General features: G+C 44.1%; 1 protein-coding gene across 1 annotated transcript in view; it reads left to right on the top strand.

Annotated features, from left to right (window-relative positions):
- Nucleotides 1–311: 311 nt before the first annotated feature.
- The window catches only part of LOC118373507 (platelet-derived growth factor D-like), a 75,489-nt gene continuing 47,844 nt past the window's right edge, over nt 312–27,956 (top strand). The window contains exon 1 of the mRNA XM_035759642.2: nt 312–958. Coding sequence (XP_035615535.1) covers nt 835–958 — 124 coding nt within the window. The 5' untranslated portion in view covers nt 312–834. The remainder of the gene's footprint in view (nt 959–27,956) is intronic.

The raw sequence follows: 27,956 nt of genomic DNA on the forward strand, positions 1-27,956 counted from the left end.
GAGAACAAGTTCTCATTTGCAACTGCGACCTGGTGAAATGATGAACAGTGTCAGATATGGTCTCACTTATTCATCAGCCGCTTCAACAAGTGAATTAATGTCAGAGTTCTTCCCTGGACAAATTCCCGCCCGAGTAAATACTGTATTTTTGTCAGTGCCCAACACACTATTTTCCTCCAGTTTATTTCGCCTCCAATCAAGTTTCCTTCTCGATGAAAAATTCCTTCCTGTCTCCTTCTCACTCTGTGTGAGTGTGTGTCTGACTTTACCTCCAAAGTTTCCTTGTCGCTACTGAAATGTTCCTTCTGGTCTATTTCCTTGTCCCGGTTCGCGTAAACGGGACAATCCTCCTCTCTGATCAATTCACCGACTGAAGTTTCACACAAACCAGCTCGCGTGTAGAGCTACAGTGAGAGACACGCACACTCTCAGCCTTGAAGTTCAATTGTTGGAAAGCATGTCGAGCGCGCTCTGATATCAGATAAATTGAACTAAGGAGGATAATTTCACATGGCATTACCAGTGTGGATTAACTCGCGGTAAAGCCATAAAAAAAATCGGCGCCCGTACTTGTCTGTGGACATTAATATATGAACCTGCTCAGCACTCTGTAGCGGCGGAGCTGGTTTATGGTGAGTTTGAGACAGGCAGTTCGCTCCAGTCTACTGTGAAAAGCGACTCGGGAGAAATGATGTGAACAACACGAACGTTTTAAGAAAACTTTTACTTGAGTCTCCAGGGAAAACACAAGTAGCTAATTGGTCTCTTTTCAGAACAATAGGTGGTTCTTCCACGCGTGGGATTTTAGTTTAGTGTGTAACCGCCACGGATAGAATGAACAGCTCTGGGCGCGTGGCACTGGCGCTGTTGCTCGCGCTGCTCGTGGGCTTTACCCGGGGCACACAAGGCCAGGTAGTGTCCGCCAAGGTGGTGCGGTCTTCTAACGTGAGGCAACATGGTGAGTCCCAGTTTTTGATGTGTGCATTTGTTTTGTATGAAAGAACTATAACAAGTGTTTCAACAACAAAGCAACTGGTATTTTGGGCAGACTGGCTGTGTATCCTATAATGGGTATGGTCAGTATTATTAGTGAATTGAATATTTTGATCACAATGGGTTTGTACTTGCAATTGTTTTGTTACAGATATGTTGGATGATTAGGCCTAGACACAATCAGACTTCTACAATACATTCTAAGATATCTAAATAAACATTACCCAATTGTAATTTAAACAATTTAAGGTGAATATAGAATATAGTCCATGTCATAAGTGGCCTGTCAGGAGAAGCCTAGATGTTGTTTCATCTCGGGGTGTGTTTGTCTTAGTCAGTGGTGATGAACGACCTGCCTACACCAGGGAAGTCAGCTTCCTGTGCTGACCTGTTCAAATGACCTAGACACTCTATTGTTACTTTGTCTGAGACAGCGGGGGAGGGAAGACAGATGAGCTGCGTGGGGCCAGGGAAAGAAGAGGGGGAGAGAAACATCATTTAGGGTATAGGGCACAGGCAGCAGGAGACGAGAGCATACCCGTTTACTTGTCTGACCTGTGGTCATAGCTACCCTGTTGACCTGGTTGGCCTCAGTGTTTTAGATTCACCGTAACATTGTCCTCAGTGTTCTGTGTTCTTTTCTGACCTGTGGTCATAGCTACCTTGTTGACATAGTTGTCCTCAGTGTTCTAGAGCCACAGTAACACTAACAACCCACAGGTGTCATTTAGTTTGGCCTGGAGACTACAGCCACATCTTCAGCAGACTGACTATAACAGGCTGTCTCTCATCACATACAGCTGCCTGCTTGTGAGCCTCTTTCTTGGCGGAGAAACAAGAAAATACCAGAGTATCATTTTGGCCTCTGGACCCGTGCTCTAGTCCAGGGTTTCCTGCCCCCCTGGGTGCACATTTTGTTATTTGCCCTAGCACTACACAGCTGATTCAAATAATCAAAGCTTGATGATGAGTTGGTGATTTGAATCAGCTGTATAGTGCTAGGGGTAAAAAACAAAACGTGCACCCAGGGGGGCGACGACTTTGGGAAACTTGCACTAGGCCCAGGTTCACCTCAAACTCATAAGTGTGTGTATTTGTGCTGTATCAACTAATGGTTCTCAACGAAGGGGCGGGAGGAAGGCCCATCCTAAGGATTTTGTTGGACTGGGTCTGAGTGTTGCGAGGTGGATCTGATCCTTAGTGTTTGGATTCAGTCAATTCTCCCACCTCTCTTTACTTCTGGTGTGTGTGTGTGTGTGTGTGTGTGTGTGTGTGTGTGTGTGTGTGTGTGTGTGTGTGTGTGTGTGTGTGTGTGTGTGTGTGTGTGTGTGTGTGTGTGTGTGTGTGTGTGTGTGTGTGTACAATAGCAACTCTCATCAACATTGTTAAAAGGTTCTAATATCAATTGTAATAAATGCAACAGTTGGACAATGGAAGAAGATACTCCAAACATTTTTAAAATCCAATTGTTATTTTCTGAATTCTAGCACATAAAACATTTTACTGGCACAGACACATCATGAAGTTAGGGGTTTTTGGTGACTGCCTCATTAATTACTGTTGTTGTCACGTTCTGTTGCACAATTCAACACGTTTGTCAATAGCAGGATGCCCTCAGATTAAAAATCAACACCTTGGCTCTAGATCACGCCTCTATACGTACTCTGCATTGTTAGTGATCAGACATAATATCATAATCTGAATGTGAATCGCAGGAGTAAAATGAAAGTGTGAGAATACTTTGATGTTTTGTTACAGAGGACCGACCCCCTGTTGACTTTTAGGATCAACCACTCTCATGCAACACACACAACCAGGTATACTCAATGGCAAACTCCCAACCTCCTCTGGTCAAATCAAAGGGTTTTTAATTTAGTAAAGACACTATAAAGGATAGACCTCAGAGGAGGCTCACCACTCCATTTCATATTTCTCTCTCATCTCCTCTTATCACCCACTATCTAGTCTACATAATTTCATATCACTCTATACATCTACCCCCACCATCAATCTTGCTCTTGCTTATTCCTTCCTCAATCTCTCCATCTTTCTTTCTCTTCTTTAATCAAAAGCTTATTCCGCTGTGGGTCTCAGAGCAAATATAATGTGTCAAAGAGTGTTTGCACATAACACACACATGCACATAACACACACATGCACATAACACACACATGCGCACACACACATTGACAACAGTCTGATTAGACTTCAACGTCTGCTGGAGAATGGGAGGCTGTTCCCAAATGCAAGGGAGGCTGTTCCCAAATGCAAGGGAGGCTGTTCCCAAATGCAAGGGAGGCTGTTCCCAAATGCAAGGGAGGCTGTTCCCAAATGCAAGGGAGGCTGTTCCCAAATGCAAGGGAGGCTGTTCCCAAATGCAAGGGAGGCTGTTCCCAAATGCAAGGGAGGCTGTTCCCAAATGCAAGGGAGGCTGTTCCCAAATGCAAGGGAGGCTGTTCCCAAATGCAAGGGAGGCTGTTCCCAAATGCAAGGGAGGCTGTTCCCAAATGCAAGGGAGGCTGTTCCCAAATGCAAGGGAGGCTGTTCCCAAATGCAAGGGAGGCTGTTCCCAAGGGAGGCTGTTCCCAAATGCAAGGGAGGCTGTTCCCAAATGCAAGGGAGGCTGTTCCCGTTCCCAAATGCAAGGCTGTGGGAGGCTGTTCCCGAATGCAAGGGAGGCTGTTCCCAAGGGAGGCTGTTCCCGAATGCAAGGGAGGCTGTTCCCAAATGTTCCCGAATGCAAGGGAGGCTGTTCCCGAAAATGCAAATGTAAAGGAGGCTGTTCCAAAATGCAAGGGAGGCTGTTCCCAAATGCAAGGGAGGCTGTTCCCAAATGTAAAGGAGGCTGTTCCCAAATGTAAGGGAGGCTGTTACCAAATGTAAAGGAGGCTGTTCCCGAATGTAAGGGAGGGTGGATGGAATGAAACTCTGTTAGGCGGTGTCCTCTGACCGTTGGTGATCTCAGTGGCCTTCTCTAGGGCCCTATAAAATCTGCTCCGAATCATGGAATCCAGACATTAAAATGGAATTCAACATTCCAACATGTATTGAACTTATACTTAACAAAATATAAACGTAACATGTGAAGTGTTGGTCCCATGTTTCATGAGCTCAAATAAAATATCCCAGACATGTTCCATACGCACAAAAAGCTTATTTCTCTAATTTTGTGCACAAATTTGTTTTCTTTCCTCTTAGTGAGCATTTCTCCTTTGCCAAGATAATCCATCCACCTGACAGGTGTGGCATATCAAGAAGCCGATTAAACAGCATGATAATTACACAGGTGCATCTTGTGCTGGGGACAATAAAGGGCCACTCTAAAATGTGCTGTTTTGTTACACAACACAGTGCCACAGATGTCTCACATTTTGAGGGAGCGTGCAATTGTTGTGCTGACTGCAGGAATATCCACTAGAGCTGTTGCCAGATAATTGAATGTTTAATTTCTCTACCATGAGCTGCCTCCAACGTAATTTTAGAGAATTTGGCAGTACGTCCAACCGACCTCACAATCGCAGGCCGAGTGTAACCATGCCAGCCCAGGACCTCCACATCCGGCTTCTTCACCCGTGGGATCGTCTGAGACCAGCCACCCGGACAGCTGATGAAAATGTGGGTTTGCACAATCAAAAAAATTCTAAAAGGCATCTGTCCTTGGTTGCAACACTCACTACTGAGTTCCAAACTGCCTCTGGAAGCACAAAAACTGTTCGTCAGGAGCTTCATGAACTGGGTTTCCATGGCCGAGCAGCCGCACACAAGCCTATGATCACCATGCGCAATGCCAAGCATCAGCTGGAGTGGTATAGAGCTTGTCTCTCTCCCTCCCGGAGGAACTGAGCCCTAGGACCATGCCTCACTACCTGGTCTGATGACTCCTGGCTGTCCCCAGTCCAGCTGGTCGTGCTGCTGCTCCAGTTTCAACTGTTCTGCCTGTGGCTATGGAATCCTGACTTGTTCACCGGATTTGCTACCTGTCCCAGACCTGCTGTTCTCTTTGTCGTTTACTCCTGAGGTGACCTGTTGCACCCTCTACAACCAATGTGATTATTATTTGACCCTGCTGGTCATCTATGAACGTTTGAACATCTTGAAGAAGAATCTGGCCTTATTGTTCCATGTACTCTTATAATCTCCACCCGGCACAGCCAGAAGAGGACTGGCCACCCCTCAGAGCCTGGTTATTCTCTAGGGTTCTTCCTAGGTTCCTGCCTTTCTAGGGAGTTTTCCTAGCTACCGTGCTTCTACATCTTCATTGCTTGCTGTTTGGGGTTTTAGGCAGAGCCCTGACCTCAACCCCATCGAACACCTTTGGGAGGAATTGGAATGCCGACTGCGAGCCAGGCCTGTTTGCCCAACATCAGTGCACAACCTCACTAATGCCTTTGTGGCTGATTGGAAGCAAGTCCCCGCAGCAATGTTCGGACATTAGTGGAAAGCCTTCCCAGAAGAGTGGAGGCTGTTATAGCAGCAAAGGGGGACCAACTCCATATTAATGCCCATTATTTTGGAATGAGATGTTGAACGAGCAGGTGTCCACATAACCACAGATGCATATCTGTTTTCCCCAGTCATGTGAAATCCATAGATTAGGGAGTAATGAATTTATTTCAATTGACTGATTTCCTTAAAGTCCATAACTGTTAATTTGGTTCAATGTAGTAGGAAATCAACTAAATGTATTGAATTTATTAGAAAATGTGGTCACTTTTTTGGGGATAGTTAGATAGTCCACATGTAGATGTTCTACACATGGTCATACTATCTGTTAATAAGTAAATGCTTGCAAAGGTTAGGGTTCGTGAAAGGGTTAAGATAAGGGTTAGGGTTAGTACAGTTTATGGTTGAATTGTTACTGATAGTCTGTAGGGCAGCTTCAGATGGACTATCCAAGAAAGTGATAATGAAAATGCATTAATTCGCTTAAGTTATCATAAACAAAATACATCAGTGAATCATATTTGTCTGCAACTTTCTTAAATGGCACCTGTGCTTTGTCTAGCCATTAGCAATTATGCTAATGTTAACCATTTTTCTGGTAGAGCTGTAAAGGTTGTCCGAAAACCTTTTCAATTAAATGTTAACTACAAAGTAGCCTATCCCTACCTGGCAGAATATCATTACTTGCATCATTCAGTGGCCATTTGTTTAGCAAATTCTGCAATCAAATGAGCTCTATAGGAACATCGCTAACCAGACCACGGTCTCTTGCCCCAGGAACATCGCTAACCAGACCACGGTCTCTTGCTACAGGAACATCGCTAACTAGACCACGGTCTCTTGCTACAGGAACATCGCTAACCAGACCACGGTCTCTTGCTACAGGAACATCGCTAACCAGACCACGGTCTCTTGCTACAGGAACATCGCAAACTAGATGATGGTCTCTTGCTGGTGCACAGTTGCAATACAGTGTAGCTACACACCAAAATCTATAATTGATTTTATTTTTCTCAGACCTAAAATGGTCTCCTGATGTGGTTTAATCAGGGTTGTGGACCTACAACATCAACTGTTGTTGTTTTTCTTTGAAAAAAGTGAGATTTTGATTTTGACATACTGGGAAAAATGAAAACATGGACAAACAGAAAGTGGAATTTGCCGGAAAGATTAAACAGAATCAGGCAAAAAGAATTCAACAGATTTCAGTCAGTATGTGATGTTATTAGACTTGGCTGAGTCTGGGGACTGGGGGTGTCACGCCTTGGTCATTGTATTTTGTGTTTTCGTTATATATTTGGTCAGGCCAGGGTGTGACATGGGTTTATGTTATTGTATTTTCGTATTGGGGTTTGTAGTATTTGGGATCGCGGCTGATTAGGGGTGTTGTATAGGCTTGGCTGCCTGAGGCGGTTCTCAATCAGAGTGAGGTGATTCTCGTTGTCTCTTGATTGGGAACCGTATTTAGGTAGCCTGGTTTCGCTTTGTATTTCGTGGGTGATTGTTCCTGTCTCTGTGTAGTTTCACCAGATAGGCTGTAATTAGGTTTCACGTTCCGTTTGTTGTTTTGTATTTTGTATCGTTATTTCATGTGTCACTTTTTCTATTAAAGTCATGAGTAACCACCACGCTGCATTTCGGTCCGACTCTCTTTCTACAAACGAAGAACGCCGTTACAGAATCACCCACCACACACGGACCGAGCAGCATGTTAACAGGCAGCTGGAGCAGCGAAGGGAGGACGTTATGGACAGCAATGGCATGGTGTATATACGACGTGGGAAGAAATAGACAGGTGGGCGGCCGACCCAGAGAGAGTGCAGGAGCCCGCCTGGGATTCGCTGGAGCAGTGCGAAGAGGGCTATAGGCGAATGGAGTCGAAAAAAAAGACACGGCGGCGCAGAGCGAAAACTGAAAGTCACCCCCAAATATTTATTGGGGGAGGGCTCAGAGAGAGAGTGGCTGAGTCAGGAGTCAGACCTGAGCCTACTCTCCCTGTTAATTGTGAGGAGCAGCAATATAAGGACTTCTGGTCTTGGGAGATGATATTAGACGGAAAAGGACCCTGGGCGCAGCCGGGAGAATATCGCCGTCCCAAGGAAGAACTAGAGGGGGCTAAAGCGGAGAGGCGCTGGTATGAGGAGGCAGCACAGCGACGCGGATGGAAGCCCGAAAAGCAGCCCCAAAAAAATATTGGGGGGTGGCTTAATGGGAGTATGGCTATGCCAGGTAGGAGACCTGCGCAAACTCCCTGTGCTCACTGGCGGGCTAGAGAGACCGGGCAGACACCGTGTTATGCTATGGAGCGCACAGTGTTTCCAGTGCGGGGGCATAGCCCGGTGCGGTTCATACCAGCCCTTCCTATTGGCCGGGCTAGAGTGGGCATCGAGCCAGGTAAGCTTGGGCAGGCTCGGTGCTCAAGAGCTCCAGTGCGCCTGCACGGTCCGGTCTATCCAGAGCCACCTCCACACACCAGTCCTCCGGTAGCAGCTCCCCACACCAGGCTTCCTGTGCGTGTCCTCGATCCTGTAGCACCAGTTCCAGCACCACGCACAAGGCTTTCTGTGCGCCTCGCCTATTCAGCACAGCCAGAGCCTTCCTTCCCTCCTGCGCTGTCGGAGTATCCCGCCTGTTCAGCGCTATCAGAGCCTTCCTCCTTTACAGCGCTGCCGGAGCCTCCTGCCTGTTCGGAGCAGCCTGAGCTGCCAGTCTGCAGGGAGCTGTCAGCCTGCATGGAGCAGTCAGAGCTGTCAGTCTGCATGACGCAGCCAGAGCTGTCAGTCTGCAAGGAGCTGTCAGTCTGCAAGGAGCTGTCAGTCTGCAAGGAACTGTCAGTCTGCAAGGAGCTGTCAGTCTGAAAGGAGCTGCCAGTCTGCAGGGTGCTGTCAGCCTGCATGGAGCAGTCAGAGCTGTCAGTCTGCAAAGAGCTGCCAGTCTGCAAGGAGCTGTCAGTCTGCAAGGAGCTGTCAGCCTGCATGGAGCAGCCAGAGCTGTCAGTCTGCAAGGAGCTGTCAGTCTGCATAGAGCAGCTAGATCCGCCAGTCAGCCATGATCTTCTAGATCTGCCAGTCAACCAGATTCTTCCAGATCTGCCAGTCAACCAGATTCTTCCAGATCTGCCAGTCAACCAGTCTCTTCCAGGTCAACTAGTCTCTTCCAGATCTGCCAGTCAACCAGTCTCTTCCAGATCTGCCAGTCAACCAGTCTCTTCCAGATCTGCCAGTCAACCAGTCTCTTCCAGATCTGCCAGTCAACCAGTCTCTTCCAGATCTGCTAGTCAACCAGAATCTTCCAGATCCGCCAGCCAGCCAGGATCTACCGGAGCCTACTACCTGCCTGAGCTTCATCTCAGTACTGTGCTTCCTCTCAGTACTGGGCTTCCTCTCAGTACTGGGCTTTCTCTCAGTCCCGGGCTGCCCCTCAGTCCCGAGCTGCCCCTCAGTCCCGGGCTGCCCCTCAGTCCCGAGCTGCCCCTCAGTTCCGAGCTGCCCCTCAGTCCCGAGCTGCCCCTCAGTCCCGAGCTGTCCCTCAGTCCCGAGATGCCCCTCAGTCACGAGCTGCTCCTCAGTTCTGTGGGGTTCTGGGTGAGGACCATTAGGCCATGGTCGGCGGCGAGGGTGGATTATCCCAGGACGCGAAGGGGAGGAACTATGACTGTAATGGAGTGGGGTCCACGTCCCGAGCCGGAACCGCCACCATGGACAGACGCCCACCCGGACCCTCCCTATGGTTTTGAGGTGCATCCGGGAGTCCGCACCTTAGGGGGGTTCTGTCACGCCTTGGTCATTGTATTTTGTGTTTTCGTTATATATTTGGTCAGGCCAGGGTGTGACATGGGTTTATGTTATTGTATTTTCGTATTGGGGTTTGTAGTATTTGGGATCGCGGCTGATTAGGGGTGTTGTATAGGCTTGGCTGCCTGAGGCAGTTCTCAATCAGAGTCAGGTGATTCTCGTTGTCTCTGATTGGGAACCGTATTTAGGTAGCCTGGTTTCGCTTTGTATTTCGTGGGTGATTGTTCCTGTCTCTGTGTAGTTTCACCAGATAGGCTGTAATTAGGTTTCACGTTCCGTTTGTTGTTTTGTATTTTGTATCGTTATTTCATGTGTCACTTTTTCTATTAAAGTCATGAGTAACCACCACGCTGCATTTCGGTCCGACTCTCTTTCTACAAACGAAGAACGCCGTTACAGGGGGGCCTTGTCTCTCCAAGGCAAAACACACACATACACATGCAGCTATGCTCACATACTCTACCACTGGAGTGAAAGACTCTCCAAACCATGTGGACTTGATCAGTATGGTTCTGAAGTGATTTTGATGGCCTATAGGTTGACACTTGGGCATGTGTCTCCTTTGTGGAGGGAAGGGAGGGGGTCTGTAAAGTCGTCTGAACTCCAGAAACTCATGAGTCATTGGTTAGAATGAGTTAAACTGGGACAACCCTACACACACACAACATTACAGGATCACTCCTCCCAGGGAATCCCCAGTTAACACACACACCCCGCCCCTAGACTTTGGCAGCCTGTGTTTTCCTCTCCTCTATGCAGACAATAGGGTGGCGTGGATAGGCTGAAGACACCTGTCAACACTGAGTAATGGAACTGACGATGGAAGAGCAAAAGAGAGAGTGTGTGTGTGTGTGTGTGTGTGTGCTTAGAAATCTGTGATATTAGAGTGCCATTCTTTCTGTAGTTTTCAGGGAGATGAATCTGTGAGAAGATAGGAAGAGCAGAAGAGAGGAGTGAGGCTAAGAGAAGATGTCACCTTAGTGCCTTGTCAGCTTTGGACCACAGCCATCTGACAACACTATGGAGAACAGTGACGATGTAGGGATGAGAAAGGGGGATACATTGGGTAAACAGGTGAAAGATGGGTATAGAAAGAAGCTGAGAAGCTCTCAACTTACAGCTGATGATGAGATGGATGAGATGGATGGATAGATAGATAGATAGATAGATAGATAGATAGATAGATAGATAGATAGATAGATAGATAGATAGATAGATAGATAGATAGATAGAGAGGGGGTACGTGGGGGTAAGAAGCTGAGAGGCTGGCCCTCAACTTACAGCTGACGATGAGACGGATGGATGGATAGATAGATAGAGAGGGGGTACGTGGGGGTAAGAAGCTGAGAGGCTGGCCCTCAACTTACAGCTGACGAGGAGCTATATATATAGAGAGAGAGGGTACGTGGAGGAAAGAAGCTGAGGCTGTTCCTCAATTTATACATACAGCTGACGAGGAGAGAGAGTGAGAGAGAAAGAGGGGAGGTGAGAGGAGGGGACTCCATTAGTTTGACAGAAATAAAGCTGACATGACATCATTTTCTAACTGCCTGATGAGAAGGACAAAGTGCTGATCATGCTTTGTGTTCCTTTATGCATTTGTCTACTTCTTTTTGCATGGATGCATGAATTTAGTGACATTCTACAGTGACTCCCTCATCCTCACTCTCTTCCTCATTCTCACTGTTTCTCTCTCTCCCTCATTCTCTAGCGTTCTCTCTCCCTCATCCCCTTCCTCTTTCCCCTCCTGAGAGTTATCTGCTGTGTAGTGGACTTCTGAATGATATAAATTGACAGAAATGATGGAGAAAATGCCAGAATTGACGACGTGTTCATGAGAAGACAGGAACCCAGTCACAATTGTGTGTGAGAGATTACTGTGTTTGTCTATGACTCAATTAGAGTGTAAGACTGATGCCTCGGTCACTCTGACGATAGAGCTTTACCTCAGCTGAATGAGACATGTTATCCTGTCACACACACACACACACACACACACACACACACACACACACACACACACACACACACACACACACACACACACACACACACACACACACACACACACACACACACACACACACACACACACACACACAGATGAGAGTGACCTGGTTGGTCCTGTCAGTCTAGCAGACGTTAGTGTGAAGTGGTAACTGTTGCTTCTAGTCACGCTGCCGCTGAAGTCACATGCTTAGTATAAAGGCTTCAGGAAGGAATCCCTAACCCAGAGAAACTCTCATTTAGAGTCTTTCTCGCTCTCTCGCTTTTTACATGTTTTTTTATCCATCTCTGCAGAGATAGAGAGAATAGAGAGAGGCTTTGATTGGCTTAATTCCATTAGCTGCACTTGAGCTAACACACACACACACACACACACACACACACACACACACACACACACACACACACACACACACACACACACACACACACACACACACACACACACACACACACACACACACACACACACACACAGAGCATTTTAACACTGGCACACATTTTTAAAGGCCACTTCCGTAGCTTGACGTAAATCTGGAGAGCCTAAAATAAGAATCATCAGAACAGAATGATTTCAGCAGATTCCTCATAATATAAGAGTTATAGTTGAAGTCGGACGTTTACATACGTTTAGGTTGGAGTCATTTACTCGTTTTTCAACCACTTCACAAATTTCTTGTTAACACAGTATAGTTTTGGCAAGTCGGTAGGACATCTAATTTGTGCATGACACAAATAATTTTTCTAACAATTGTTTTCAGACATTATTTCACTTACAATTCACTGTATCACAATTTCAGTGGGTCAGAAGTTTACATACACTAAGTTGACTGTGCCTTTAAACACATTGGAAAATTCCAGAAAATGATGTCATGGCTTTAGAAGCTTCTGATAGGCTCATTGACATAATTTGAGTAAATTAGAGGTGTACCTGTGGATGTATTTCACGGCATACCTTCAAACTCAGTGCCTCTTTGCTTGACAGCATGGAAAAATCTAAAGAAATCAGCCAAGACTTCAGAAAAATATTGTAGACCTCCACAAGTCTGGTTCATCCTTAGGAGCAATTTCCAAACGCCTGAAGGTACCACGTCCATCTGTACAAACAATAGTACGCAAGAATAAACACCATTGGACCACACAGCCGTCATACAGCTCAGGAAGAAGATGCGTTCTGTCTCCTAGAGATGAACGTTCTTTGGTGTGAAAAGTACAAGTAATCAATCCCAGAACAACAGCAAAGGACCTTGTGAAGATTCTGGAGGAAACTGGTACAAAAGTATCTATATCCACAGTAAAATGAGTCCGATAACGACACAACCTGCAAGTCCGCTCAGCAAGGAAGAAGCCACTGCTCAAAAACCACCATAAAAAAGCCAGAGGGTGGCAGCATCATCTATTGGGGGTGCTTTTCTGCAGGAGGGACTGGTGCACTTCACAAAATAGATGGCATATTGAGGAAGGAAGATGATGTGGATATATTGAAGCAATATCTCAAGAAATCAGTCAGGAAGTTAAAGCTTGGTCATAAATGGGTCTTCCAAATGGACAATGACCCCAAGTATACTTCCAACGTTGTGGCAAAATGGCTTAAGGACGACAAAGTCAAGGTATTGGAGTAGCCATCACAAAGCCCTGACCTCAATCCTATAGAACATTTGTGGGCAGAACTGAAAAAGCGTGTGCGAGCAAGGAGGCCTACAAACCTGACTCAGTTACACCAGCTCTGTCAGGAGGAATGCTCCAAAATTCACCCAACTTATTGGGTGAATCTTATGGAAGGCTATCCAAGGATAAACAATTTTAATGGCAATGCTACTAAATACTAGTTTAGTGTATGTACACTTCTGACCCACTTGGAAAATGATGAATGAAATAAAACCTGAAATAAATCATTCTCTCTACTATTATTTCACATTCTTAAAATAAAATTGTAATCTTAACTGACCTAATACAGGGAATTCTTACAAGGATTAAACTTCAGGAATTGTGAAAAACTGAGTTTAAATGTATTCGGCTAAGGTGCATGTAATGTAAACTTCCGACTTCAACTGTATGAGTCAACTTCATGGGACAACACTGGAGGTTTACCAGTAGATAAAGAATGCCTCACTCACTCACTCACTAACACACACACACAAACTAGGGCAAAGAGGATAAAAGTACATGAGATACATTCCCATAACCCCCATAAAGGAGCAATTCTAGGCTAATCCAAAACACCACAGGGTGTGTGGCCTGCTCCATTCGCCACACTTAGGGGGGTGAAAAAGTATGACTGCGTGTGACGGAGTTTGTTTGTGTGTGCACGAGCATGTTTGTTACTTTTAAGCATGACAAATTCATGTCCATTGACACAGAGAGTAAGGGGGTTACACGGACACTGTGGTGAAGCTAATTCATTTATTCACATGCTCTGATACCCTCTATAGAAACATCCTCAGAGAGAAAGAGAAAAAAAGGGAGGGAGAAAAAGGTGTAGATGAAAGGAAAAGCGCAGGTGAAAGGAAGATGAAAGGAAGAGCGGAGAGAGAGAGGGAGGGAAAGGAAGAGCGCAGGGAGAGAGAGAGAGGGAGGGAAAGGAAGAGCGCAGGGAGAGAGAGAGAGAGGGAGGGAAAGGAAGAGCACAGGGAGAGAGAGAGAGAGAGAGGTAGGGAAAGGAAGAGCGCAGGGAGAAATAGAGGGAGGGAAAGGAAGAGCGCAGGGAGAGAGAGAGAGGGTGGGAAAGGAAGGTGGAGAGGAAAGGAAGAGAGCAGGGAGAGAGAGGGGGAGGGGAAAGGAAGAGCGCATGGAGAGAGAGGGAGGGAAAGGAAAGTGGAGAGGAAAGGAAGAGAGCAGGGAGAGAGAGGGAGGGAGGGAAAGGAAGCGCGAAAACCAAAAATGTTCATAAAGTCGCAAGTGTGTGTATATACAGTGGTGCAAAAAAAGTATTTAGTCAGCCACCAATTGTGCAAGTTCTCCCACTTAAAAAGATGAGAGAGGCCTGCCATTTTCATCATAGGTACACTTCAACTATGACAGACAAAATGAGAAAATAAATCAGAAAATCACAATGTAGGATTTTTTATGAATTTAATTAGCAAATTATTGTGGAAAATAAGTGTTTGGTCACCTACAAACAAGCAAGATTTCTGGCTCTCACAGACCTGTAACTTCTTCTTTAAGAGGCTCCTCTGTCCTCCACTCATTACCTGTATTAATGGCACCTGTTTGAACTTGTTATCAGTATAAAAGACACCTGTCCACAACCTCAAACAGTCACACTCCAAACTCCACTATGGCCAAGACCAAAGAGCTGTCAAAGGACACCAGAAATAAAATTGTAGACCTTCACCAGGCTGGGAAGACTGAATCTGCAATAGGTAAGCAACTTGGTTTGAAGAAATCAACTGTGGGAGCAATTATTAGGAAATGGAAGACATACAAGACCACTGATAATCTCCCTCGATCTGGGGCTCCACGCAAGATCTCACCCCGTGGGGTCAAAATGATCACAAGAATGGTGAGCAAAAATCCCAGGACCACACGGGGGGACCAAGTGAATGACCTGCAGAGAGCTGGGACCAAAGTAACAAAGCCTACCATCGGTAACACACTACGCCGCCAGGGACTCCTGCAGTGCCAGACGTGTCCCCCTGCTTAAGCCAGTACATGTCCAGGCCCGTCTGAAGTTTGCTAGAGAGCATTTGGATGATCTAGAAGAAGATTGGGAGAATGTCATATGGTCAGATGAAACCAAAATATAACTTTTTGGTAAAAACGTGTTTGGAGGACAAAGAATGCTGAGTTGCATCCAAAGAAGACCATACCTACTGTGAAGCATGGGGGTGGAAACACCATGCTTTGGGGCTATTTTTCTGCAAAGGGACCAGGACGACTGATCCATGTAAAGGAAAGAATGAATGGGGCCATGTATCGTGAGATTTTGAGTGAAAACCTCCTTCCATCAGCAAGGGCATTGAAGATGAAACGTGGCTGGGTCTTTCAGCATGACAATGATCCCAAACACACCGCCCGGGCAACGAAGGAGTGGCTTCGTAAGAAGCATTTCAAGGTGCTGGAGTGGCATAGCCAGTCTCCAGATCTCAACCCCATAGAAAATCTTTGGAGGGAGTTGAAAGTCAGTGTTGCCCAGCAACAGCCCCAAAACATCACTGCTCTAGAGGAGATCTGCATGGATGAATGGGCCAAAATACCAGCAACAGTGTGTGAAAACCTTGTGGAGACTTACAGAAAACGTTTGACGTTTGACCAACAAATGGTATATATAACAAAGTATTGAGATAAACTTTTGTTATTGACCAAATACTTATTTTCCACCATAATTTGCAAATAAATTCATTAACCAAAAGGACCAAGGACCAAAAAAGCTGATACCGACTAATCATCCGATAAATTTATTTATTTATTTGTAATAATAACAATTACAACAATATTGAATTAACACTTATTTTAACTTAATATAATACATCAATAAAATCAATTTAGCCTCAAGTAGTTAATGAAACATGTTTAATTTGGTTTAAATTGTGCAAAGACAAAGTGTTGGAGAAGAACGTAAAATTGCAATATGTGCCATGTAAGAAAGCTAACGTTTCAGTTCCTTTCTCAGAACATGAGAACATATGAAAGCTGGTGGTTCCTTTTAACATGAGTCTTCAATATTCCCAGGTAAGAAGTTTTAGGTTGTAGTTATTATAGGACTATTTCTCTCTATACCATTTGTATTTCATTAACCTTTGACTATTGAATGTTCTTATAGGCACTTTAGTATTGCCAGTGTAACAGTATAGTTTCCGTCCCTCTCCTCGCTCCTCCCTGGGCTCGAACCAGCAACACAACGACAACAGCCACCACATCGAAGCAGCGTTACCCTTGCAGAGCAAGGGAAAGAAACACCCCAAGGCTTAGCGTGAGTTAAGTTTGAAACGCTATTAGCGTGCGCTAACTAGCCAGCCATTTCACTTCGGTCACACCAGCCTCATCTCGGGAGTTGATAGGTTTGAAGTCATAAACAGCGCAATGCTTGATGCACAACGAAGAGCTGCTGGCAAAACGCACAAAAGTGCTGTTTGAATGAATGTTTACGCGCCTGCTTCTGCCTACCACCGCTCAGTCAGATACTTAGATACTTGTAAACTCAGATTACTTGTAAACAGATTATATGCAACGCAGGACATGCTAGATAATATCTAGTAATATCATCAACCATGTGTAGTTAACTAGTGATCATGATTGATTGTTTTTTATAAGATAAGTTTAATGCTAGCTAGCAACTTACCTTGGCTTACGGCATTTGCGTAACTCCGTTATTGCGTTGGACTAGTTAACAGTAAGGTTGCAAGATTGGATCCCCCGAGCTGACAATGTGAAAATCTGTCTTTCTGCCCCTGAACGAGGCAGTTAACCCACCGTTCCTAGGCCGTCTTTGAAAGTAAGAATGTGTTCTTAACTGACTTGCCTAGTTAAATAAAGGTGTAAAAAAAATGAACAATCGGCAAATCGGCGCCCCAAAATACCGATTTCCGATTGTGACGAAAACTTGAAATCGGCCCTAATTAATCGCCCATTCCGATTAACCGGTCGACCTCTAATATATTTATATGCTCCCATGTCAGTGAACTAATCCATTGGAGCTTATTCTAAAATGTAATTTATGCTTGATCCGATATGTGGTCAAAGGTTCCATATAGAGGGTGTGATGCTATTGCTGAGCCTTAGGAGGCATGCAGAGGCCAAATGGAGCTCTATGCCACTTCACTATGTCCCTCCCAAATGTTGTACCAATGTGGAGGAGCCTCCAGGGGCCAAATGGAGCTCTATGCCACTTCACTATGTCCCTCCCAAATGTTGTACCAATGAGGAGGAGCCTCCAGGGGCCAAATGGAGCTCTATGCCACTTCACTATGTCCCTCCCAAATGTTGTACCAATGTGGAGGAGCCTCCAGAGGCCAAATGGAGCTCTATGCCACTTCACTATGTCCCTCCCAAATGTTGTACCAATGAGGAGGAGCCTCCAGAGGCCAAATGGAGCTCTATGCCACTTCACTATGTCCCTCCCAAATGTTGTACCAATGAGGAGGAGCCTCCAGAGGCCAAATGGAGCTCTATGCCACTTCACTATGTCCCTCCCAAATGTTGTACCAATGTGGAGGAGCCTCCAGAGGCCAAATGGAGCTCTATGCCACTTCACTATGTCCCTCCCAAATGTTGTACCAATGTGGAGGAGCCTCCAGGGGCCAAATGGAGCTCTATGCCACTTCACTATGTCCCTCCCAAATGTTGTACCAATGTGGAGGAGCCTCCAGGGGCCAAATGGAGCTCTATGCCACTTCACTATGTCCCTCCCAAATGTTGTACCAATGTGGAGGGCTCTGTATAGACTTCTGCTGAGTACGTTCTTGCCTTGACTTCTGCTGAGTCCGTTCTTGCCTTGACTTCTGCTGAGTCCGTTCTTGCCTTGACTTCTGCTGAGGCCGTATCACCGTAAACCATGCACCCAGGTGCACAATGCACTTCTCTCTCCACAATGCACTTCGCTACTGCCAATTAGTGGACATTCATCGTTTCATCACTACATTGTGTAAATTGTTTGGTTTTTATTGTTAGTGTATATCACTTCCCCATATCACCAGTCGTACGATTACCGTTAATTCCTATCATTTCTAATCTACAATGTTTATTACTTTGATTATGGTAATTGTTTTAATGCATTAAATATTATTCCGCTATTCCTGTTGTCATTGTCTGTGTGGACACATTGTTTGCAGAGTGCACAACCTATGCTACACTTGTGAGAAACAAGTTTTGGTTTATTTTATTCCATGAACGAGTTTTGTTAATTTAGTCATTGTCTTTTGTTTGGAGCTCTCCTGTCCTTATTCAACATGGACGCCAACGTAGTGGCGGCAGGTAGCCTAGTGCTTAGAGCATTGGGCCAGTAACCGAAAGGATGCTCCGCTAGCACATCCCCTTTCTCTTCAGGCCTTACCTGTGCTGGTTCATTTAGCAAAGTTAGCCTCTCCAGTGAGACATCTCTTTAACACCTTGGCTACACCGTCTGAATAATGCAGATCGCACCTTTGCTAACTCAGTGCTTTGGCCAGGCCATCAGGGACATCCGCTGACTGTCTTTGTCAGGCTGTCACTCAAACACACACATACACACTGATACAAACATGCCATGTAATAAGTCATGTGGTCTGGTTGGTGGCTACCTCTTAACTCCACATGGCATTTTGGTAACTCTATCCTATCGGTGGGAAGATGCAAGAATGTTCTACAAGCCTCCTCTCTATACAGGGGGTGGTGTCTCTCTCGCTCTCATACACACACACACACGCACATGCCGGCGCACACACACACACACACACACACACACACACACACACACACACACATATGTCAGAGTGGCATTGGGCGAAAATATCGTGTAAAGCATATACATGTGAGATGGGTGATGCAATATTTACAAACAATTGTGTGTGTTCATAGGTTATGTTTGTGTGTGTGTTCCAGTGGTGGAAAAAGTATCCAGTTGTCTTACTAAAAGTAAAGTTAATAGAAAATGACTCAAATAAAAGTGAAAGTCACCCAGTAAATGTACTTCTTGAGTACAACTCTAGAAGTGTTTGGTTAAATAAAATATTTCAAACTCATTATTTTAAGAAAACCGGACGGCACCATTTTCTTGTTTTTTTTAATGGATAGCCAGGGGCACACTCTAACACTCAGACATTATTTACAAATGAAGCATTTATGTTTAGTGAGTCCGCTCGATCAGAGGCAGTAGATGACCAGGGATGTTCTCTGTTCAGTGAGTCCTCTCGATCAGAGGCAGTAGATGACCAGGGATGTTCTCTGTTCAGTGAGTCCTCTCGATCAGAGGCAGTAGATGACCAGGGATGTTCTTTGTTCAGTGAGTCCGCTCGATCAGAGGCAGTAGATGACCAGGGATGTTCTCTGTTCAGTGAGTCCTCTCGATCAGAGGCAGTAGATGACCAGGGATGTTCTCTGTTCAGTGAGTCCGCTCGATCAGAGGCAGTAGATGACCAGGGATGTTCTCTGTTCAGTGTGTCCACTCGATCAGAGGCAGTAGATGACCAGGGATGTTCTTTGTTCAGTGAGTCCACTCGATCAGAGGCAGAGATGACCAGTAGATGACCAGGGATGTTCTCTGTTCAGTGAGTCCTCTCGATCAGAGGCAGTAGATGACCAGGGATGTTCTCTGTTCAGTGAGTCCGCTCGATCAGAGGCAGTAGATGACCAGGGATGTTCTCTGTTTAGTGAGTCCTCCAGATCAGAGGCAGTAGATGACCAGGGATGTTCTCTGTTCAGTGAGTCCTCCAGATCAGAGGCAGTAGGGATGACCAGGGATGTTCTCTGTTCAGTGAGTCCTCCAGATCAGAGGCAGTAGATGACCAGGGATGTTCTCTGTTCAGTGAGTCTGCTCGATCAGAGGCAGTAGATGACCAGGGATGTTCTCTGTTTAGTGAGTCCTCCAGATCAGAGGCAGTAGCGATGACCAGGGATGTTCTCTGTTCAGTGAGTCCTCCAGATCAAAGGCAGTAGATGACCAGGGATGTTCTCTGTTTAGTGAGTCCACTCGATCAGAGGCAGTAGATGGCCAGGGATGTTCTCTGTTCCCTGAGTCAGCTCGATCAGAGGCAGTAGATGACCAGGGATGTTTTCTTGATAAGTGCTTGAATTGGACCATTTTCCTGTCCTGTTCACCATTCAAAATGTAACTAGTACTTTTGGGTGTCAATGAAAATGTATGAAGTAAAAAGTACATTTTCTTTAGGAATGTAGTGAAATAAAGGTCGTTAAAATATAAATAGTAAAGTACAGATACCCCAAAAAACTACTTAAGTAGTACTTTAAATTATTTTTACTTAAGTACTTTACACCACTGTGTGTTCACAGGTTACAATATGCTGTGTGTGTGGTCTTGTGTCTATCTGAAGTGTACAGAGCCCAGCTCAATATCATTGATTTTGTGATACTGACATTCCTGAATTAGTATTAACCCAAAATAATGATTAACACTGACACACACACACACACACACACACACACACACACACACACACACACACACACACACACACACACACACACACACACACACACACACACACACACACACACACACACACGTGCTGACAGCAAGCTACTGCAGCACAAAAAGCAATTTCCCCTACTCCAAACACACATGCACACTCTGAGAGACTCAGACTCAGAGACGCCTTCAGCATGCACCTTCACTGAGTGACAGACAGACACCTAGTTTACAGCACTGACAGTGCACCAACACACACACATACAAACACCCTGTTGGTAAACCTGCTTGTGTGCCTGGCTGGGCTCTAGCCTGAGTAGGGTTTATTTGGATGTCAGACCTGACCCCTCTGAGCTGCGTGTGTGTGTGTATTTTGACAGCCATCTTGCTCTTGAAATCTGCCCCCAGTCCGTCTGCCCCACATCTGCGTGTCCAGTTTCTGTATGTGTGAGTGAGTGGAGAGATGGATGCATGTCACACTGTGACTTGGCCTGTTCCCCTCAGAGGGTTGAGATGAGGACGGGACATAATGTATGTATCCTGCTGGCCTTTCTCTGATTATACACTGAACACCGAAACATCTATTTCTGAGCACTTCTACCTTGGGCAAACAGGTACAGTGGCTTGTGAAAGTATTAGCCTCCTTGGAATTTTGCCACATTACAACCTGAAATTAAAATTCATTTTTTGGGGGGGGGTTTGTATCATTTTATTTACACAACATGCCTACCACTTTGAAGATGCAAAATATTTTTCTTTTGAAACAAACAAGAAATAAGACAAACAGAGAATTTGAGTGTACATAACTATTCACCACCTCTAAGTCGATACCTTTTAGAGACACCTTTTGCAGAAATTACAGTTGCAAGTCTCTCTGGGTATGTCTCTATAAGCTTGGCAGATCTGGCCACTGAGATCTTTGCCCATTTTTCAAGGCAAAACTGCTCCAGCTCCTTCAAGTTGGATGTGTTCTGCTGGTGTACAGCAATCTTTAAGTCATACCACAGATTCCCAATTGGATTGAGGTCTGGGCTTTGACTAGGCCATTCCAATACATTTAAATGTTTCCCCTTAAACCATTAGAGTGTTGCTTCAGCAGTATGCTTAGGGACATTGTCCTGCTGGAAGGTGAACCAGCAACTCTTCCGTAAAGCCCAGCTTTGTGGAGTGTATGGCTTAAAGTGGTCCTATGGACAGATACTCCAATCTCCACTGTGTATCTTTTCAGCTCCTTAAGGGTTATCTTTGGTCTCCTTGTTGCCTCTCTGATCAATGCCCTCTGTGCCTAGTCTGTGAGTTTTGGTGGGCGGCCCTCTCTTGGCAGGTTTGTTGTGGTGCCATATTCTTTCCATTTTTTAAATAATGGATTTAATGGTGCTCCGTGCGATGTTCAAAGTTTCGCATATTTTTTTAGAACCCAACCCTGATCTGTACTTCTCCACAACTTTGTCCCTGGCCTGTTTGGAGAGCTCCTTGGTCTTCATAGTGCCGCTTGCTTGATGGTGTCCCTTGCTTAGTGGTGTTGAAGACTCTGGGGCCTTTCAGAACATATACTGAGGTCATGTGACAGATCATGTGACACTTAGATTGCGCACAGGTGGACGTTATTTAAGTAATTCTGTGACTTCTGAAGGTAATTGGTTGCACCAGATCTTATTTAGGGGCTTCATAGTAAAGGGGGTGAATACATATGCTAAGGGTGTGAATACATATGCTAAGGGAGTGAATACATATGCAAAGAGGGTGAATACATATGCTAAGGGTGTGAATACATATGCTAAGGGTGTGAATACATATGCAAGGGTGTGAATACATAAGCTAAGGGTGTGAATACATAAGCTAAGGGTGTGAATACATATGCCAAGGGTGTGAATACATATGCTAAGGGTGTGAATACATATGCTAAGGGTGTGAATACATATGCTAAGGGTGTGAATACATATGCTAAGGGTGTGAATACATATGCAAGGGTGTGAATACATAAGCTAAGGGTGTGAATACATATGCAAAGGGAGTGAATACATATGCAAAGAGGGTGAATACATATGCTAAGGGTGTGAATACATATGCTAAGGGTGTGAATACATATGCAAGGGTGTGAATACATAAGCTAAGGGTGTGAATACATATGCCAAGGGTGTGAATACATATGCTAAGGGTGTGAATACATATGCTAAGGGTGTGAATACATATGCTAAGGGTGTGAATACATATACTAAGGGTGTGAATACATATGTACGCACCACTTTTCTTTTTTTTTTTTTTGGAATCAAGTTATTTTTTCCAGTGCAAGGCCACTGTATGTAAAGTCTCATTCAAATCAAAAGGGGCGCAGTCAGTGATTGAAGTCATATTGAACGACCCATAACTGAATTTGTCCAAATAATTTTGGTTCCCTAAAATAGGTGGACCATGTACAAAAGGTGCTGTACAGTTCAATTTATTTTGATGAAAATCCCCTCAAATTATAGCTGCACTTTGTATTTCAGATATAATGTGCTGTAGTACAGAGCTAAAACAGCAACAAATGTGTCAATGTCCTAATACTTTTGGACCTCACCATGTCACACACACACACTCACTATGTCACTGTTTTAATGCAGTCTAATTCTTCGGCTGACAGTGATGTGTTGCTGTGATCGTCACTCAGCAGAAATAGATTCCAGGGTGCTGGTAGAACATCACACTCTGCTGGTGTCGGTGTGACGATCAGGTTCAGCCCACAGTGAGGCAACACTACACAGACTGCGCACACACATACCTACATAATGTAAGTGTGGGAAGTCAGATCTGTTTAATGAAGTGTGATGTCTGTCTAACTTGAGCCTTGTGAGTCAAACTGCTCTCTGTGATTATATCAGCTCTGTTGACATCATGACTTTAGACAGTTTAATTTAAAAATACAACTTTACTATTTACTAAGTCTCTCTGGCTCTGAAGACAACACTGTTTTGTTAGACATAGAATATGAAATATTCTGTACATTATTTCACATACACGGTGAACGAGCGCATATACACACTAGGACAACCAACACGCACAATCATTTACATTACATTTAAGTCATTTAGCAGACGCTCTTATCCAGAGCGACTTACAAATTGGTGCATTCACCTTATGACATCCAGTCATAAGGGGGGTGAGAAGGATTACTTATCCTATCCTAGGTATTCCTTAAAGAGGTGGGGTTTCAGGTGTCTCCGGAAGGTGGTGATTGACTCCGCTGTCCTGGCGTCGTGAGGGAGTTTGTTCCACCAAACACACGCATCCCAGGGTTTCCGTTAGGAAAATGTGGCGCTGGACATAAGACCGGCAGCATTTTAATTGACCAGACATTTTGATACATTTTCCAGACCCATATGCATTGCGTGCGTAACCTGATTGAAGCTGTCCACCAACGGTGCTCAGAATGACAGTAATCACATTTAGATAATGGTAACTCCTATTACCACAACATTCAAGTGTTGGATGCAACAATGTGTTAACAGGACGAGTAACGAAAAGAAAAATCATTGAAAAATCATTAGCCGTTAATCTACTATCCCCATAGTATGAAGGTTTCATCATTAATCTACTATCCCCATAGTATGAAGGTTTCATCATTAATCTACTATCCCCATAGTATGAAGGTTTAATCGTTAATCTACTATCCCCATAGTATGAAGGTTTCATCATTAATCTACTATCCCCATAGTATGAAGGTTTCATCATTAATCTACTATCCCCATAGTATGAAGGTTTCATCGTTAATCTACTATCCCCATAGTATGAAGGTTTCATCGTTAATCTACTATCCCCATAGTATGAAGGTTTCATCGTTAATCTACTATCCCCATAGTATGAAGGTTTCATCGTTAATCTACTATCCCCATAGTATGAAGGTTTCATCGTTAATCTACTATCCCCATAGTATGAAGGTTTCATCGTTAATCTACTATCCCCATAGTATGAAGGTTTAATCGTTAATCTACTATCCCCATAGTATGAAGGTTTCATCATTAATCTACTATCCCCATAGTATGAAGGTTTAATCGTTAATCTACTATCCCCATAGTATGAAGGTTTCATCATTAATCTACTATCCCCATAGTATGAAGGTTTCATCATTAATCTACTATCCCCATAGTATGAAGGTTTCATCGTTAATCTACTATCCCCATAGTATGAAGGTTTCATCGTTAATCTACTATCCCCATAGTATGAAGGTTTAATCGTTAATCTACTATCCCCATAGTATGAAGGTTTAATCGTTAATCTACTATCCCCATAGTATGAAGGTTTAATCATTAATCTACTATCCCCATAGTATGAAGGTTTCATCGTTAATCTACTATCCCCATAGTATGAAGGTTTCATCGTTAATCTACTATCCCCATAGTATGAAGGTTTAATCGTTAATCTACTATCCCCATAGTATGAAGGTTTATGATAGTATGAAGGTTTCATCGTTAATCTACTATCCCCATAGTATGAAGGTTTAATCGTTAATCTACTATCCCCATAGTATGAAGGTTTAATCGTTAATCTACTATCCCCATAGTATGAAGGTTTCATCGTTAATCTACTATCCCCATAGTATGAAGGTTTCATCGTTAATCTACTATCCCCATAGTATGAAGGTTTCATCGTTAATCTACTATCCCCATAGTATGAAGGTTTCATCGTTAATCTACTATCCCCATAGTATGAAGGTTTCATCGTTAATCTACTATCCCCATAGTATGAAGGTTTCATCGTTAATCTACTATCCCCATAGTATGAAGGTTTCATCGTTAATCTACTATCCCCATAGTATGAAGGTTTCATCGTTAATCTACTATCCCCATAGTATGAAGGTTTCATCGTTAATCTACTATCCCCATAGTATGAAGGTTTCATCGTTAATCTACTATCCCCATAGTATGAAGGTTTCATCGTTAATCTACTATCCCCATAGTATGAAGGTTTCATCGTTAATCTACTATCCCCATAGTATGAAGGTTTCATCGTTAATCTACTATCCCCATAGTATGAAGGTTTCATCGTTAATCTACTATCCCCATAGTATGAAGGTTTCATCGTTAATCTACTATCCCCATAGTATGAAGGTTTCATCGTTAATCTACTATCCCCATAGTATGAAGGTTTCATCGTTAATCTACTATCCCCATAGTATGAAGGTTTCATCGTTAATCTACTATCCCCATAGTATGAAGGTTTCATCGTTAATCTACTATCCCCATAGTATGAAGGTTTCATCGTTAATCTACTATCCCCATAGTATGAAGGTTTCATCGTTAATCTACTATCCCCATAGTATGAAGGTTTCATCGTTAATCTACTATCCCCATAGTATGAAGGTTTCATCGTTAATCTACTATCCCCATAGTATGAAGGTTTCATCGTTAATCTACTATCCCCATAGTATGAAGGTTTCATCGTTAATCTACTATCCCCATAGTATGAAGGTTTCATCGTTAATCTACTATCCCCATAGTATGAAGGTTTCATCGTTAATCTACTATCCCCATAGTATGAAGGTTTCATCGTTAATCTACTATCCCCATAGTATGAAGGTTTAATCGTTAATCTACTATCCCCATAGTATGAAGGTTTCATCGTTAATCTACTATCCCCATAGTATGAAGGTTTAATCGTTAATCTACTATCCCCATAGTATGAAGGTTTAATCGTTAATCTACTATCCCCATAGTATGAAGGTTTCATCGTTAATCTACTATCCCCATAGTATGAAGGTTTCATCGTTAATCTACTATCCCCATAGTATGAAGGTTTCATCGTTAATCTACTATCCACATAGTATGAAGGTTTAATCGTTAATCTACTATCCCCATAGTATGAAGGTTTCATCGTTAATCTACTATCCCCATAGTATGAAGGTTTCATCGTTAATCTACTATCCCCATAGTATGAAGGTTTAATCGTTAATCTACTATCCCCATAGTATGAAGGTTTCATCGTTAATCTACTATCCCCATAGTATGAAGGTTTAATCGTTAATCTACTATCCCCATAGTATGAAGGTTTAATCGTTAATCTACTCTCCCCATAGTATGAAGGTTTAATTATTTTATTGGGTTAGCGAGTCAGGAAAGAAATGGCCTATTCCAAACACACTATGGGACAGTTGTGGGATGATAAATCCCACATTTATACAACCAAAAAACTTGTAAAAAGCAATGAGTCTGATGCACCAGATCAGAACGTTTAGTTTAAAATGTTGATATTATTTCTTTACAATATAAGTTCAGCAATGCGCACAAGGCAGTATCCTAGGCTAATTGCCAATGTTTGTCCCATACTGCAATTAGCGAGGACAATGTCTCAAGCCCACCGCTTGCCAGCGGTTAAAATATCCTTTAGACATTTAGAAAGAGGGGAGATCTAATATGCAACAACGAGCATGGGTTGCTAATATGACTATGTTTGTGCCTTTTAGCTACTGGACAATGAAAGAAAGTTGATATAAAACAATTGCCTCCACAGATATGGTCTGATGTTGTCCAGGCTACTTTAAAGCAAGGTAAGACATGCCTCATAATGTAGTAAAACATTCAGGTTTCAAACAATGCAGTACGTGTTCTTAAAATGCATACTGCCTCCAGCTCATTGGGGCGACAGGGTAGCCTAGTGGTTAGAGCGTTGGACTAGTTGCCTATGCTGTGTGAGGTGCTGATGAAGCCTGCCTATGCTGTGTGAGGCGCTGATGAAGCCTGCCTTTTGTTGTCTATGCTGTGTGAGGTGCTGATGAAGCATGCCTTCTGTTGTCTATGCTGTGTGAGGTGCTGATGAAGCCTGCCTTCTGTTGCCTATGCTGTGTGAGGTGCTGATGAAGCCTGCCTTCTGTTGCCTATGCTGTGTGAGGTGCTGATGAAGCATGCCTTCTGTTGCCTATGCTGTGTGAGGTGCTGATGAAGCATGCCTTCTGTTGTCTATGCTGTGTGAGGTGCTGATGAAGCCTGCTGATGAAGCCTGCTGATGAAGCATGCCTTCTGTTGCCTATGCTGTGTGAGGTGCTGATGAAGCCTGCCTATGCTGTGTGAGGTGCTGATGAAGCATGCCTTCTGTTGCCTATGCTGTGTGAGGTGCTGATGAAGCCTGCCTTCTGTCGCCAATGCCTTGTTGTTTGAGATCATGTAGCAGCAGCTCTCACGCTGTCTGACAGATTTTCCACTCTATCTGTATTCGTGTGATAAATCAGATACATAATGAATATACTGTACACGCGCCAGTTTAATTCCACTAAATGATGTCAATTAACCTATAAGCCGATAAGCAGGACCAGTCAAATGTAGTTCATCGACTGGTAGTTCCTTCAATGAAGAGGCAAAAGAATAGGCTAAATGAATAGGCTAAAAAGCATCTCCTGGACAATTGGCTGGTGCAATTTTATTTATTGGCTTTAAAAAAAAAATATTGAACAAAAAACGGCTATTAGTCCTGACGGCTAACAGAAACCCTGACACACACACGCACGCACGCACGCACACGCACACGCACACGGACTGCGTGACCTGCTGAGCTGACTGGACTGTATTTTCTGAGGTGTATGTTGTTTTAGTGGAGAGTTGCCGCATGCATAATAACGTTTGGGCCTACTCCCCTGGGTGCTGAGTTTAGCATACACAGCTGAGACAGAATGAGACCTCTCTCTCGTA

This window comes from Oncorhynchus keta, chromosome 18, assembly GCF_023373465.1.
Source record: "Oncorhynchus keta strain PuntledgeMale-10-30-2019 chromosome 18, Oket_V2, whole genome shotgun sequence".
Taxonomy (NCBI): Eukaryota; Metazoa; Chordata; class Actinopteri; order Salmoniformes; family Salmonidae; genus Oncorhynchus; species Oncorhynchus keta.